Raw genomic sequence first — 15,257 nt, 5'->3', positions numbered from 1 at the left:
ATGTCTGTGTCAGATTGCTGAAAATTATTTGATTTTGTAGGTTAAATCAGGCCTACCCACGGAAGTACTCAATAAAAACCCTACTACTATTTCACACATACCAGTAGTATGTACAATATTTATATGCTGAGTCTTAATTATTTCTTTTGAATTATATCTGAAATAAATACAATTTTCATATATCACAACAAAGCCATTTGTGTGAATGATAAGAATATATACTACAAAAGTTAATTGTGTCATTAAGAATAAATTAGAAATAAAGTATCATTTTCAATGAGGAAGACCATCTGATTTTCAACGTATTACCATTTCATTCCACTATCCCTAAGGTTCTAGAATGTTATGGCTATACTGCTTAAAATATTTATCCCATTATAAGAGAATTTTAAAGTCAAGAACATATTGACATTTCTAAAAGTATTATAGTATCACAAGATACACAAAACATTGGTTAAATAGCTTACACAATAAAAACAGTTGCACATGTATCTCAAGTCAGAGGATACTGTAACTTACTTTAGATTAAGTACTTATCTGAAACTACTTATATTATAATCAAGAAAATTAAAGCCCAAATCTACTTATTCAGCAGTTGGATTTATAAAAAAATCAAAGTGAGATAATTTTGCCCTTTCACTACTAATTATTGTTTTTTTTTTGAGATGGAGTCTCATTCTGTTGCCCAGGCTGGAGTGCAGTGGCACGATCTTGGCTCACTGCAAGCTCCGCCACCCAGGTTCACGTCATTCTGCCTCCTCAGCCTCCCGAGTAGCTGGGACTACAGGTGCCCGCTACCATGCCTGGCTACTTTTGTTTCTGTATTTTTAGTAGAGATGGAGTTTCACCATTTTAGCCAGGATAGTCTCGATCTCCTGACCTCGTGATCCGCCCACCTCGGCCTCCCAAAGTGCTGGGATTACAGGTGTGAGCCACTGCAGCAAATTCAGCAGACAACAGTTACATTGAAAGGAAATAGTAAAATGTACTACTGAATATATAAATCTATAAAATACTTCAATGGCTTAAGGAGTTAGTCACCAATGAAGCCCAAATTCCAAAGGATAAAGATCACATTCAAAATCTAATTTGACCAGCAACTAAATATAAATGGTACATGAAGAACATCAAGAGACTTAAAAAGTTTGTTCTTCATGTTTTGAGAACTCTTTGGAGAAGTTGAGGCTTAATCTGATCCTATTTGTGTGCAGAGACTTATGAAGTTATTATAGGAATCCGAAATAAGAAACATTCAATCACGTCCATATTCACAAATATGAGGAAATTACCTGATTGTTGTGGTAGAAGTGTCTTTACCTACTAAAAAGTGGTGTTTTCCCTCTCTGATTTGCTGAGCCCATGTGGGATGAAACCATACTACATGTGAAAAATGGCCAGCATAAACCGCAGGCATAATCCAATTTTCAATACTTAATTCTCTGGAAAAGAAATAGACAACATTAGAACTTTAAAGGTGTTTTTTTTTTTCCCCAAGTGTAATTTCATCCACAACATTTTAAGACCACAGGTCTCAAAGTATGGTCCCTTGAGTGGTTCCTAAGACTTTTTCAGGGACATCACTATTACAAAACTATTTTCATGAAAATACTAAGGTATTATTTCCTGTTTTCATTTATTGACATTTGCAAAGATGGTACAAAGGCACTGGTGGGTTAATGTTCCAACATTAATTAAGGCAGCAGCACCAAACTGTTAGTAGTTACTATATTCCTCATTACCGAGCACTGCCAAAATAAATAAATAAATAAATATAAAAGTTTCATTTGAGAACATCTTGATTTTATTAAATTTCCATCTTGAGTATACATTTTAAAATATTCTGTGTGACAAAATGAGAGATGCACAGAAAGCTCTCCTACTATGTAGTTTGAAGCACAACAGTTGTCTCAACAAAAAGCACTTGTGACTGAAATTTGAGGTGAACACCATTTATCTTGAAAGGAGTGATCAATAAACTATGGTTATTCACACTTGATACTGAATTGCTGAATTCCACATTTCAAATAAGCTTTAATAAACTACTACTTTTCAAGTTTTGGTGCACTATCAAAGAATATTCACAATTATCTGAAGAGGCTATGAAAATACGCTTTCCTTTTCCAATTACATGTCTGTGAAAGCCTGAATTTTCATCATATTTTTCAACCAAAACAACATACGGCAATGGACTAAATGCAGAAATAGACATGAGAATCCAATGGTCTCTATAAAGGCAAATATTAAAAGGATTAAACATTGGCCAGGCTGTTTTTGTAAACAAAGTTTTTTTGGTTTGTTTCTTTTAAGAGATGGGGTCTGGTTATGTTGCCCAGTCTGGAGTGCAGAGGCTATCCACAGGCTTGACCACAGCCTGGAACTGCTGGCCTCATGTGATCTTCCCACCTCAGCCTCCTGAGTAGCTGGGACTACAGGCTCATCCACCATGCCCAGTTTGTAAATAAAGTTTTATTGGAACACAGCTACTATCATTTGTTTACACAGTGCCTGTGATTGTTTTCACACTACAAAGGCAAAGATAAATAGGTGCAACAAAGACCATATGGCCAGCAAACCTAAAATATTTACTAACCTGGCTCTTTAAGAAAGTTGTCAACACTTGTTGTAAATAAAATGAAAAAGGCAAAAAGACAAACAAAAAACCCCCAAACCCATGAGTTTAGCAAAGTCTATTTCCTATAATTACTTATTATCTACCTCAAATTGTACTTCAAACACAAAAGACCATGAATAAAATCACATATTACCCGAAGAGTGTTTCCTTATCAAACACAGTATCTGCTGGCATATTCACAGGAATAAGGAGGTCTGGATGTGAGTCGAAATGTAAAAAACTTATATTACTGGCAGGAAGATGCTTTGAGCCTATGGCCCGGTATATAAAGGGTAGAACCTGTAAAAGACACAGGCACACAATCAGAATTAACACTGAAACCATGAGCACACACTCAACTGCAGACTGAAAAATGCTAAGTAATGCACATAATTGAAAGCATACTATGTTGCTGAAAAGTGGAAAAAGATAAAATTTATTGTAGATGGTGCAGATGATAATAATCTCCAGCATTACTTTGTCCTCAGAACTTCCAACCTGCACCTCTAGCTGCCTTCCTGCTGCCACCTCCAACTCAACAGGTCATGTGGGGAAACAGACCAGGACTGGGGCTTAGGAACAAACTACCGCTTAATGCCTGTTCTAACATTAACTAGGTGTTCAAGGTATCCTAGGTCTCAAAGTATTTTTTTTTTTTTTTCCTTTAAAAAGGGATAGGGTCTTGCTCAGTCACCCAGCCTGGAGAGTAGTGGTGTGATCATGGCTCACTGCAGCCTTGGGCTCCTGGGCTCAGGCGATCGTCCCACCTCCGTCTCCTGAGTAGCTGGGATTACAGGCATGCACCACTACGCCCAGCTAATTTTTTCACTTCTATTTTTGTAGTGATGGGATTTCGCTCTGCTGTCCAGACTGGTTAGGGTCTTTTTGGTACCCTTAGAATGGTGGAGTTGGGCTAGGTGGTCCATAAAGGCCATTTCTCCTCTTACATCTTCTCTAATTCTAGGTTTAATACCTAATTTGAAAGCACCGTCTAACCTAGGCTTTCTCATTCTCTCAAGGTCATAGACACTATATCCAGGTCCTGAGAAACCTATCTTCCTCTCCTATTAACTGTCACTATCAGTAAATCCCTCTTATGTTTTAACATCCATAGAACCGCCTCCCATCCCAAGCCTACTGATGCTACTTTAAAACAAATTTATTGGATCCATGGGCCTCCTTTGTTGATTTGGAAAAGTCTAGATTAAGACACCAATTTAGCTACTGTAAATCAGCACGGTCATAAACATGGAAACCCCTTTTAGTGTTTATCTATGCAGGGTACTGTCTTAAAATATCTATTTTTTTACACAATATGGGCCGTGTGCAGTAGCTCACGCCTGTAATCCCAGCACTTTGGGAGGCCGACGGGGGCCGATCATGTGAGGTCAGACGTTCAGACCATCCTGGCTAACATGGCGAAGCCCCTTCTCTACTAAAAATACAAAAATTAGCTGGGCACGGTGATGTGTGCCTGTGATCCCAGCTACTCAGGAGGCTGAGGCAGGAGAATCGCTCGACCCCAGGAGGCGGAGGTTGCAGTGAGCCGAGATCGCGCCACTCACTCCAGTGTGGGCAACAGAGAGAGACTCCGTCTCAAAAAAGAAAGAAAGAAAAAAGAGTTTTAAACACAATATGCACACAATAATACTCCTAACAGCCCTGTGAGTCCTACGATTACTGTCCCCATTTCAGATCAGAGCCCACGTTTCAAGCATAAGGCCTCCCCCATCTAAACAGCAGGGCTGTGGTGGCGATTCCAGGAGACACTTGGAAGCCACAGTTAATTGCAGGTTACGGTCACAGGGCTCTGCAGCCAGCCTGTCCGGGTTTGAATCCCGACGCCACCAGTTGTTTGGTCCTGGGATTTGGGGGCAAACCGAGGTAAATAAGTTGCCGCGACACGTAGGAAGCGCCCATAAATGTCAGTTCTCATTCTTCCTAGTTAGTTGTTTTGGGGTCCTCCCCACAGCAAGGGAATCGGGCAGTTTAACTGAATCGGGAGGCCAGACTCTCTGGCCTCCGATGCTAAGGTTGCGCCGTCTGCTTGGCCCTCTGAGCGTCACGGTTTCCGCTGATTCTGCCCCAGAGCCCGGCCGCGGTCCACTCACCTCTTGATGATCCTCCACCACCCACACTGGGAGCTTGGGGTAACGCCGAAGACCAGCGCGCCCTCCCGCGGAGTCACTCATGTTTTTGCGACCGTCAGCTTTGCAGCAAAGCGGTGGCAGCTGGAGAAGACCCGGGAAAGCCGGCGCCTCAACCCGGCCTTCCCTCTCCGGGCGGACGTGCTCCCTCACCCGGTTGTGTTTTTGGATTGGAGGACGTAGAAGGAGGGGGGCGGGCTCCAAAGGGTCCTTTGCTGACGATTGGTCTAGACGTCCATCGCTTTCATTGACGCGCCAATCACCGCGTACAAGGCCCTGTGGTGGGCTGAAGCGTTTTCCCTCCCTTGGCCCAGCTGTCCCAGGTTTGCTTTTTAATTCCCTCGGTTTCCTGTTCCGGAGGCGCGGGCGGCGCCACTGTCTTGGTGCCTGGAGTGGTAGCCTGGCTTTTCTCTGACGGCGACCTCGTGGCCCGAGAGCCTTTTATAGGTAAAAAGGGGACCTTGCAAGTGTTCGAAGAGAGTTTCCGAGTGTCAGGATTTAAACGGGGCTGGAGTCTCCGGGGCTGGGGTGAAAGGCGTCCGGGAATTGGGGTCGGGAAGCCCTACTTCAGATCTGCAGCTAAGGGCAAAACAGCGACCCTAGGCCTGGATCCCGCAAGTAGGTGGAAGTGAAAAAGGAGACCTTTCCTTTATTTGTGGAGCACACACTATGGTCCAGGCCTGGGGCCGTCCGGCTCTCGGAGGGGAGCGAGATCCTGAGCTCAGCGCCTGCCTCGTGGGGCGCAGCGTCTGGCGGGAGATGCAAACAGTAAATATGCAGTTACGGATCAGGATGAAGGTGACTGCCCTGCAGATCCACCTGGGGAAAGAGGGGGTTCTCAGTAAAAATGTAGTCACACTTTACAATTCTTTTTACATGCACTGACGTTCCTGGCTGTGTTAACTATTCAAGACAGCTCCCTCAGTGTCTCTGCTTCCAAACCGCAACCGAGAAGAGACAGACGGAGAAGAGAGTTACTTTTCCAGTTGCAGTGAATTCCTTGACTTTTGAATTAAAGTCTGCATCCACAACATAGCCGGACTATGCCTTCAATAGGTCAATTTCATGATTAGTATTTTTAGATTTTCTAACTACAGAAACATCCATGAGGATCTGGCAGTTTCACACTGTGCAAGAGTGTTCATGACAATGACTTTTCCCACCCCTAGGTGCAGCACACACCTTTGTGTTCCCTTAAGCCCTGAACATACCTCTTTTTTGTGTGTTTATTGCATTATTTTGCAAGTATTTTTAAAATACTTACTTGTATGTGGGTTCTGAGTTCCTTGAATCCTACAGGCTGTGTGTCTTACTTATCTCTGAGTCTACAAGGCCAGGGATAGTACTTCCCATGTATGGCTCATTAAATATTGCATGAATCAGTGAAAAGGTCTGCTTTCTGTTGCAGAGATACATGGAAGGGAAATGTACAGTAGCAACATGGAAACATATACTATTGGTGAGACAGTAAACATATATTGACCACCAACTGTGTGTAGGTTCCTTTTCCTGGGGATGTGAAGGATACAGAAATGACTGTGAATCAACCCATATCATCAAGGAGCTGATAATCTAGTGGAGGAGTTAGACATGTGCATACTTCACTGTGATGTGAGGCAGCCTCTGGTAAGTGCTGTAGAAGAATTAAGTATAGACTAAGTCTAGACGGAATGGGATTACCTAAGGGAATCAGGAAGGGCTTCATAGAGGAGGTGGCATTTAAGATTGGTAGATAGATAGAAAAATCACTGGGCAGATTCATATGTTGGGAGATTTTTTTTTTTTTTTTTTTTTTGAGATGGAGTTTCGCTCTTGTTGCCCAGGCTAGAGTGCAATGGTGCGATCTGAACTCACTGCAACCTCTGCCTAGGGTGAGAAATTTTAGAAGTAGAACGGGAGCAAAGAACTAACTGGTTCTTTGTACTCGAATGGTAATCCGTTGGGAAAACATGGGGTAGTAGGGTCTTTGTGGGGAAGGTACTGGAGAACAAGCCTGGGTGCAGAGTCTATAGGGCCTTAAATGCCAAGCACAGACTTTGAACTTGATTCTGTTGGCGGTAAGTAGCCTCAGGAGCACCTGTCTGGGCCCTAGATTTATCATGAGGGTACTGGACTAGATAATAATAGTCAGGAGTCAGGCACAGTGACTCACGCCTGTAGTTCCAGCTGTTTCGGAGGCTAAGATGGGAGGATTGCTTGAGCCCAGGAGTAAGAGACAGCAGTGAGCTATGATTGCACCACTGCACTCCAGCCTAGGGACAGAGTGAGACTCTGTCTCTAAAAAAAAAAAAAAAGATATTATTTGGTGCCTATTATTTATTAAGCACACTGATTGCTAAGATAATCTGAAATTATTTTCATTGGCCGTTTGAAAGTCTACATAGTTAAGTTCTATTGGTGAGACTTTTAGTTAGAAAGACTTTAGGAAAACGTTTCTATGTTAAAGCTTTTTGTACTCAATATTTATGTGAGTTTTTTTTTAATGTTTTGCTGAAGTTCAAGTATTTGGAAAATCATTCATGTTTACAGTGTTTTTCTGTGGGAGGAACTGAGAATGAAAATCAAGAATCATAACTGTTGTGTTAACAAGATTATGGTTATGTTTGAATTTGAATGCTGGTCGCACTGTGATTTTTGTGTTTGGTCTATGCCTACATTTTTTTTTTTTTTTTAGACGGAGCCTCTCTCTGTCACCCAGGCTGGAGTGTGAAGCTCCGCCTCCCGGGTTCTTGCCATTCTCCTGCCTTAGCCTCCCGAGTAGCTGGGACTACAGGTGCCCACCACCACGCTTGGCTAATTTTTTGTATTTTTAGTAGAGACGGGGTTTCACCGTGTTAGCCAGGATGGTCTTGATCTCCTAACCTTGTGATCCGCCTGCCTTGGCCTCCCAAAGTGCTGGGATTACAGGCGTGAGCCACCGCGCCCGGCCTATGCCTACATGTTTTTACCATGAAGGAAGTGAGAGTATGAAGGGGGAGAGGGGAAATGATTTTTTTCCCAAGTCTTTTAACAAATTAGAGATGATCTATGCCTATGATATAAGTCTTTTTAGCTGCTGATAGTTTTGAGTTGGCAAAACTGGTAATAATGACATTTTAAAATTTAAGGACATTAAAAATTTAGCTGGAAACTTTAATACAGTTCAACATACTTTGAATTTTGTTAGTAGGCTAAGTGTATTGGAAACTGCAAAATCAGTGTTATGGTAATTGCAGAAACATTTTGTAGCATTGGAAGTTTGGGAAACATATTTATGTCTGTTTTATTCTTTCTGTTTTTTAGAGCTTATATTCTCTGTGGAAGATGTGACATACCCAGGCGGTACGTCATGATGCAGGGCAACACATGGTGAGTGCTGTGATGGGAATGGCAGTAGTTTGGGAGAACCGAGAGAGGAGCAAACATTGGTGCTGGGCTATGGAGGGTGGAAAGGATTTAGATACATGGGGAGAGGGAATGATGTGCTCGTTCTTTCAGCAGTGGGCACAATACAACAGAGGGCCATGCACAGGGCTAGGAAGCCAGACCAGAACAGTTAATAGACATCCCAGAGCACCACCCTGATAGCGCTTGCAGTTCCGAGGTGCAGGCAGACATTAAAGGTGGAATTAGGGCCGGGCGTGGTGGCTCACGCCTGTAATCCCAGCACTTTGGGAGGCCGAGGTGGGTGGATCGCGAGGTTAGGAGATCGAGACCATCCTGGTGAACACTGTGAAATCCCGTCTCTACTAAAAATACAAAAAAATTAGCCGGGCGTCGTGGTGGGGGCCTGTAGTCCCAGTTACTTGGGAGGCTGAGGCAGGAGAATGGCATGAACCTGGGGGGCGGAGCTTGCAATGAGCGGAGATCGTGCCACTGCACTCTAGCCTGGGCCACAGAGCAAGACTCCATCTCAAAAAAAAAAAAAAAAAAAAAAGAAGGTGGAATTAGGTCCTTAGTAGGTGGATTGTAATTATTGTAGGACCTGCCAAGAAGCAGCACAGAGGATCGTGAGAGCAAGGAACCTAATGAAGCCCTGGGGTCAGTGACAGTGGTTATAGAAAGGCCAGCAAGGATATTATTGTAATAGCCATGCAAGAGGTGATAGTGTGAAGTAGTTGAATTCAGGAAATATTTATGAAGCAGAAACAATAGGATTTTTTTCTTTATTTTTTTATTAAGGGATAGTTGACGTATAAGTGATAGCAATTTTAAAATAAATTTTTAGCTAAGGATGGGGGGTGAGGGAGGACAAGTCAGATGATTCCCTGGTATATGTCTTAGGACCATTAATGGTATCATTTATTGAGATAGGAAATACTAGGAAAAGAGCAAATGTTTGTCTTGGAGGGGAAGGTCATTAATTCCTTTTAGCATATGGTATGTTGAATTTGCAGAGTCAGTGAGACACTCAAGGAGAGAGATGGGGTTGGCAATTGGCAGGGTGGGTCTGGAACTCAGGAGTTGTGGGCTAAAGGTGTAACTTGGGAGTTACTGACAGATTGGTGTTAATTGAAGCAGTGCAGGTGGGTAGCATCACTTTGGAAGAGAGAGTGAGCAGAGTGCCTGGGCTAGACCCCTGAGGAATACCAGACGGTTAAAGTCCCGCTAGCAGAGAAGAAGCTGGTATGGGAGACTGCCAGGAGGAACAGCCTGAAGAGTAGGAAGGCCACAGTGAAGGCGTCATGTCAGGAAGCCAAGAAACGCATCCATGGGGGTGGGGACTAGGGAGGCAAGTAGGGAGGTATCTGGGGTGATTGCTGCACAGAGATCAAGCAAGGTAATTGAAAATGACCTTTGGTTTTCAAGACAAGGTGGACACTGATCATGTCACTTATTGGAGTGCTGGTAGAAGCTGAAGTTGGATTAGAGTGAGTTGGAAGTATATACAGTTTTGTCTTAGCTTGGGCTGCCATGACTAAATGTTACAGACTGGGTAACTTAAACTGTAAACATTTATTTCTCACAGTTCTGGAGGCTGGCAGTCTGAGATCAGGGTACCAGCACAGCCAGGTTTCTGATGCATGCCCTCCTCCTGCCTTGTAGGTAGCTGCCTTCTTGTTGTAGTCTCACCTGGCAAGGGGTGGGTGGCGGGGGCTTCTTTTTTCTTCCTCTCTGTGTAACGGTACTAATCCTATCATAATTACCTCTCAGAGTCGCCACTTCCATATAGCATCGCATCAGCATTAGGGTTTCATCAGCGTTAATTTTGGGGTGGACACAAACATTCAGTCTGTAGCAACTTTTTCAGGTCATTTGACTGTGAAGAGGAGGGCAAAGAACGGGCAAAGTCAAGGGAGACCTGGAGGCCAACGAAAGTACTTTATATTGGAATAGACCCGAGCACTTTCAAATGCTGATGTAATGGGTCTGGTAGCAGGGAGAGGTGGAGGATTGCAGAGGGAGGGTGGTAATCCCAAATATGCATTTGGAAGTGGGAGCGGGGTCTGGGGAGGCAAGCCCCCTTGTTCTTGTGAGGTCAAGATCAGAGGGGAACTTGAGCAAAGGCATAATAGCAAATGGTGAACAATGGGATATTGAATTCGTCATTTTGGAAATGGAGCAGCTTTAAGGAATGGTCGGTCCAGGGACTAAACATGGCAGTGGGCTGTGTGGCCAAGAAAGGGGAAGAGGAGTTTATTGAGCATGAGGGTTTCAGATATTAGCAGGAACTCAGTGTTAAATGGGTGGTATATTCCAGTGGCTTGACTAGGGGGTCTTTGAGTTGCTCATCAAGATGGTCAGGCATTTGTGAAACCCTGTTTACATAGTGAGGATTATTTTTTAAAAAAAACTTTTCACTTTTTCTTTTTTGCCATGAAGTCACAGAATGTCATTCCACCCGGGACGAGGGTGTCCCCGAGGACGAGGAGGACATGGAGCCAGACCCTCAGCACCATCCTTTAGGCCCCAAAATCTAAGACTGCTTCACCCTCAGCAGCCTCCTGTGCAATATCAATATGAACCTCCAAGTGTCCCTTCCACCACTTTCTCAAACTCTCCAGCCCCTAATTTTCTCCCTCCACGACCAGACTTTGTACCCTTCCCCCCACCCATGCCTCCATCAGCACAAGGCCCTCTTCCCCCCTGCCCAATCAGGCCTCCTTTCCCCAACCACCAGATGAGGCATCCCTTCCCAGTTCCTCCTTGTTTTCCTCCCATGCCACCACCAATGCCTTGTCCTAATAACCCCCCAGTCCCTGGGGCACCTCCTGGACAAGGCACTTTCCCCTTCATGATGCCCCCTCCCTCCATGCCTCATCCCCCGCCCCCTCCAGTAATGCCGCAGCAGGTTAATTATCAGTACCCTCCGGGCTATTCTCACCACAACTTCCCACCTCCCAGTTTTAATAGTTTCCAGAACAACCCTAGTTCTTTCTTGCCCAGTGCTAATAACAGCAGTAGTCCTCATTTCAGACATCTCCCTCCATACCCACTCCCAAAGGCTCCCAGTGAGAGAAGGTCCCCAGAAAGGCTGAAACACTATGATGATCACAGGCACCGAGATCACAGTCATGGGCGAGGTGAGAGGCATCGGTCCCTGGATCGGCGGGAGCGAGGCCGCAGTCCCGACAGGAGAAGACAAGACAGCCGGTACAGAATTGATTATGACCGAGGGAGAACACCATCTCGCCACCGCAGCTACGAGCGGAGCAGGTAAACCACTTGTGCGTAGTTCTTTAATGAACTGCAGAGGCCCAGACACAGTCATTCTCCATTTATGGCAACCAAACCAAAAGGGTCCAGTAGTGCATTTTGATTTATATGAGGAAAGGAAGCACACTTTGGACTCTGTTTTCAAGAGGAAGAAACAACTGACAAGTAAATAAGTTGATGTCAGAAAAAATTGCTTTTAAAAAGCATTCCAAATATATCAGTGTAGATTCATTTCAGTTAATATAAGACTTTCACTCTGCATAATACAGTTGGCATTTTAATGATGATCCCATGAGTTGAAAGATCTTGTATTTTCTGTGTTAGCATAGATTAAATTATGTTCAGTGTGATCATCATGTCAGGTTATAGCATTTGAGTGTTTTTGGAACTGGCGATTTGCATGTTAATAAAGAATCAAATTAGTTAACAGGCAGGACTTTCTGATTTTTAGGATAAATGGAAATTTATTGTACATTGTTGCCTTCTTGGTTGGTTTCTTTGTAAAATGAAGTAAAATTATTTACACATTATGAAAGTTAGTGTTTTTCTTTCTTTTTTTTATGATGGAGTCTCACTACGTTGTCCAGGCAGGAGTGCAATGGCGAGTCTCAGCTCACTGCAACCTCCGTTTCCTTGGTTCAAGCGATTCTGTCACCTCAGCCTCCCAAGTAGATAGGATTACAGGCGCACATGACCACACCCTGCTAATTGTTTTTTTTTTTTTTTGAGACGGAGTCTCGCTCTGTCACCTAGGCTAGAGTGCAGTGGCGCGATCTCCGCTCACTGCAACCTCTGCCTCTGGGTTCAGGTGATTCTCCTGCCTCAGCCTCCTGAGTAGCTGGGATTACAGGTGTGCACCACCACGCCCAGCTAATTTTTGTATTTTTAGTAGAGACGGGGTTTTGCCATGTTGGCCAGGCTGGTCTCGAACTCCTCACCTCAGGTGATCAGCCCCCCTCAGCCTCCCAAAGTGCTGGGATTACAGGTGTGAGCCACCGTGCCTGGCCTAATTTTTGTATTTTTAGCAGAGACAGGGTTTTACCATGTTGGCCAGGCTGGTCTTGAGCTCCTGAACTCAAGTGATCCACTCACCTCGGCCTCCTAAAGTGTTGGGATTATAGATGTGAGCCACCATACCTGGCCCAAAATTGCTTTTAATCTGATTTTGTTGCATTGAAATGGATTCTTACTGAAGAAAGTTGTAGTTAAAAAGTACTGTTTCATTCTATATTACATTTCTTTTTTCAAAAGGCCAGATATGTATAAATATGAGAGAAATAAGGTTTCAAGGAGGCATTTCTAAAACTGGGATTCTAGCTGGGCTTACAGAAATACTCTGAAGTTATATGCAACTTTTGTGTGTGTGTGTTTTTCTATAAGGAAGCTTACATCAGATTCTTAAAGAGGAGGGTGTGAGTCTGTTACCCCAAAAGCGTAAGAACCATTGGTTTATATGGAAAAATAAAAGACACATATCAATTGTGCTAATGTTTATTTATGCCTCGGTGAACTCTTACGTTGATGAAGATTTGAGGTCTTCTATTGTCAAGCTAATAATGGTGCTTCTCTTTCTTTCCCCAGTAGTGTACTTACCTTCATTGTCTTGTGGAACTTTTGTGCTGAAAGTGTTTGAGCTCCCCAGACCAAGTGACTTCACTATGGGTTTGCAGAGAGCTGGTCTTGGCTCTTGTTGCTCTGCCAAACAAGAGCAACAATTCACATCTGTTTCCACACTTTTCTCATGGCTCTATCAATTTGGCTCTGACTAAACATTTTGCCAGTTAATTAAATGATAGTGGTCATTCTCTGCCTTGAAGAGAGGGATTAGTGCTTAGAAGGTTCAGAAGGAAAATGCTTTGTTGCCTCTCCCTGGTGGCCTGGTAGAAGGTAGAAGGGAATGTGTTTCTTGTAGGGATGACTGATTTCTGGTGGGCCAAAGCTGAGTGAGAGTTGGTAGACTTTAAAAATCTTTTCAGCATGAACTACTGTTTCTGGTCAATATTCTGTGATGTACAGAATACATCACAGAGTTGGCAGAGTCATAGGCATGTGATAGTTTTTTTTTTTTTTTGGAGACTAAGTCTTGCTCTTGTCCCCCAGGCTGGAGTGCGATGGCGCGATCTCAGCTCACTGCAACCTCTGCCTCCCAGGTTCAAGCGATTCTCCTGCCTCAGCCTCCCGAGTAGCTGGGATTATAGGCACTGCCACCATGCCCGGCTAATTTTTGTATTTTTAGTAGAGGCGGGGTTTCACCATGTTGGTCAGGCTGGTCTCATCTGACCTCAAGTGATCCACTTGCCTTGGCCTCCTAAAGTCCTGGGATTATAGTCGTGAGCCACCACTCCTGGCTGGCATGTGATAGTTAATGTTACTATCATTTTTATGATAGTTTTGTAGTGCAAACGTAAACTGGAAAGAGTAATAGGTAAATAGTTTGTAAATAGTTCTCTTCAGACTCCAAAGTAATTGTTAATAATTTCGTTTCTGGGAAAACATTTTGCAGCAAGCATTCTAGATAGTGTTTTATTTCCCCTTCCGTTTTGAGATGCTGTAATTAGAGGAGTTGTCAGGGCTCTGCTGTAAGTCCTAAATTTTTCCATCAAGTCTTCAACTTTGAGTTATGTTTTTGTTTGAAGAAACTCGAATGTCCTGTGAATTGAGGATCTCAGTAAAATCAAGTGTCGTAAGAATTACTTCTAACCTGATTTATTCTAAACCACACTCCTTTACTATGAGGATCTATATCTTTCTAAAATGGTCTTTATTTATATTCGAGTTGTTTTATAATGTGCTTGGGGCATTTGTTTTGGAGCTGCCTAGTGGCATAGCTACATTAGAATTGGCTCCCTTTGGGATATTAATTAGGTGGAATATCAGTCATTTGTCTTATATGACATGCTTTTGTGAAACAAACATGGAGCACATGAAGTCCTAATATAACTTCTAGAAGTATATTGGGAAAACGGAATCTTCATAAATTTGGACTGTGTTAAGTTTATGCAAATTCTATAGTCTGTTCTCTGGCTGCTCCTCCCCTGCTTCTTGGGGTAAGTGAATCTATCCTTTTACAAATTCTGTCTTCCCTATTTTTCTCTGCCTCCAAAATGTGGTTGAATAATAATTGCAAGATTGTCTTAGGGTGGACTGTGTTTAGAAAAGGTCTGTGAAGAAGTGGATATATATATTTGTTGTCATGAAAAATGAAAGTTACTCCAGGGGATAAGGAAAGAAATCGCTACAGGCAAATGTAGTGCACCAAGTACACTGTTGAGCAGAGTGGTAAGGAAGTGTGCCCTGGGCTTCACCTAGCTGGGGAGCACTACCACACAGGAATTCTCACCGCTGTCCTTGGAACGGTAAATGTGTAGCTATTGGAGAACTAGCCTAATGTACCTAAGGAATATCTTAATGTTTGCAAACAAGGAAGAATCTTGGGAAAAGTAACACAAACATAGCTTTCCTTGCTTTAAATGAATTTGTCTTAATAGTGTTACTAATGTTATTTATATCCAAATTGGTCTTTTCAGGTCCTACCCACTCAGAGGTACTAATCATCATTAGAAGTGTTATTCTTAAATGCAAAATTCTATTGGCTATATGTTAAAAAACAAAAATTAGAAATATTCTCTAATTAGAATTTTTATTTAGAAATGTAGGCAATTATTCTTTTCAACAGCCATGTCATTACAAATTACATATATCTTTGACATGTGGCGTGGTTCACTAATTTCTATACAATAACTAAAATTTACTGCCCAAATGTAAACTGTGATTTTAGAAATGTATGAGATGAAGAATGTAGAATCTGAATCTCTGACTGCTTTATTTGGGTTAGCTGGTGTATATGTGAGGATTGTGTATAT

At 43.0% G+C, this 15,257-nt stretch overlaps 2 protein-coding genes across 3 annotated transcripts in view; one reads left to right on the top strand and one right to left on the bottom strand.

Annotated features, from left to right (window-relative positions):
• C6H5orf22 (chromosome 6 C5orf22 homolog) overlaps positions 1-15,257 on the bottom strand; it is a 117,099-nt gene that overhangs the window by 20,034 nt on the left and 81,808 nt on the right. Inside the window, exons 2-4 of one of the 2 annotated variants that reach the window (XM_050793846.1) lie at positions 4,723-4,891; positions 2,766-2,911; positions 1,290-1,439 (exon numbers count right to left, since the gene is read on the bottom strand). In XM_050793846.1, coding sequence (XP_050649803.1) covers positions 1,290-1,439; positions 2,766-2,911; positions 4,723-4,803 — 377 coding nt within the window. In that variant the 5' untranslated portion in view covers positions 4,804-4,891. Of the gene's footprint in view, positions 1-1,289; positions 1,440-2,765; positions 2,912-4,722; positions 4,896-15,257 lie in introns of those variants that run through there. The other variant, XM_050793847.1, reaches the window with a different exon arrangement.
• DROSHA (drosha ribonuclease III) overlaps positions 5,073-15,257 on the top strand; it is a 135,233-nt gene continuing 125,048 nt past the window's right edge. Inside the window, exons 1-4 of the mRNA XM_050793002.1 lie at positions 5,073-5,205; positions 6,258-6,384; positions 8,041-8,106; positions 10,561-11,394. Of these exons, the coding sequence (XP_050648959.1) occupies positions 8,087-8,106; positions 10,561-11,394 (854 nt within the window). The 5' untranslated portion in view covers positions 5,073-5,205; positions 6,258-6,384; positions 8,041-8,086. The remainder of the gene's footprint in view (positions 5,206-6,257; positions 6,385-8,040; positions 8,107-10,560; positions 11,395-15,257) is intronic.

Source organism: Macaca thibetana, chromosome 6 (genome assembly GCF_024542745.1).
Source record: "Macaca thibetana thibetana isolate TM-01 chromosome 6, ASM2454274v1, whole genome shotgun sequence".
Taxonomy (NCBI): Eukaryota; Metazoa; Chordata; class Mammalia; order Primates; family Cercopithecidae; genus Macaca; species Macaca thibetana.
This window is presented reverse-complemented; position numbering and strand designations above follow the sequence as displayed.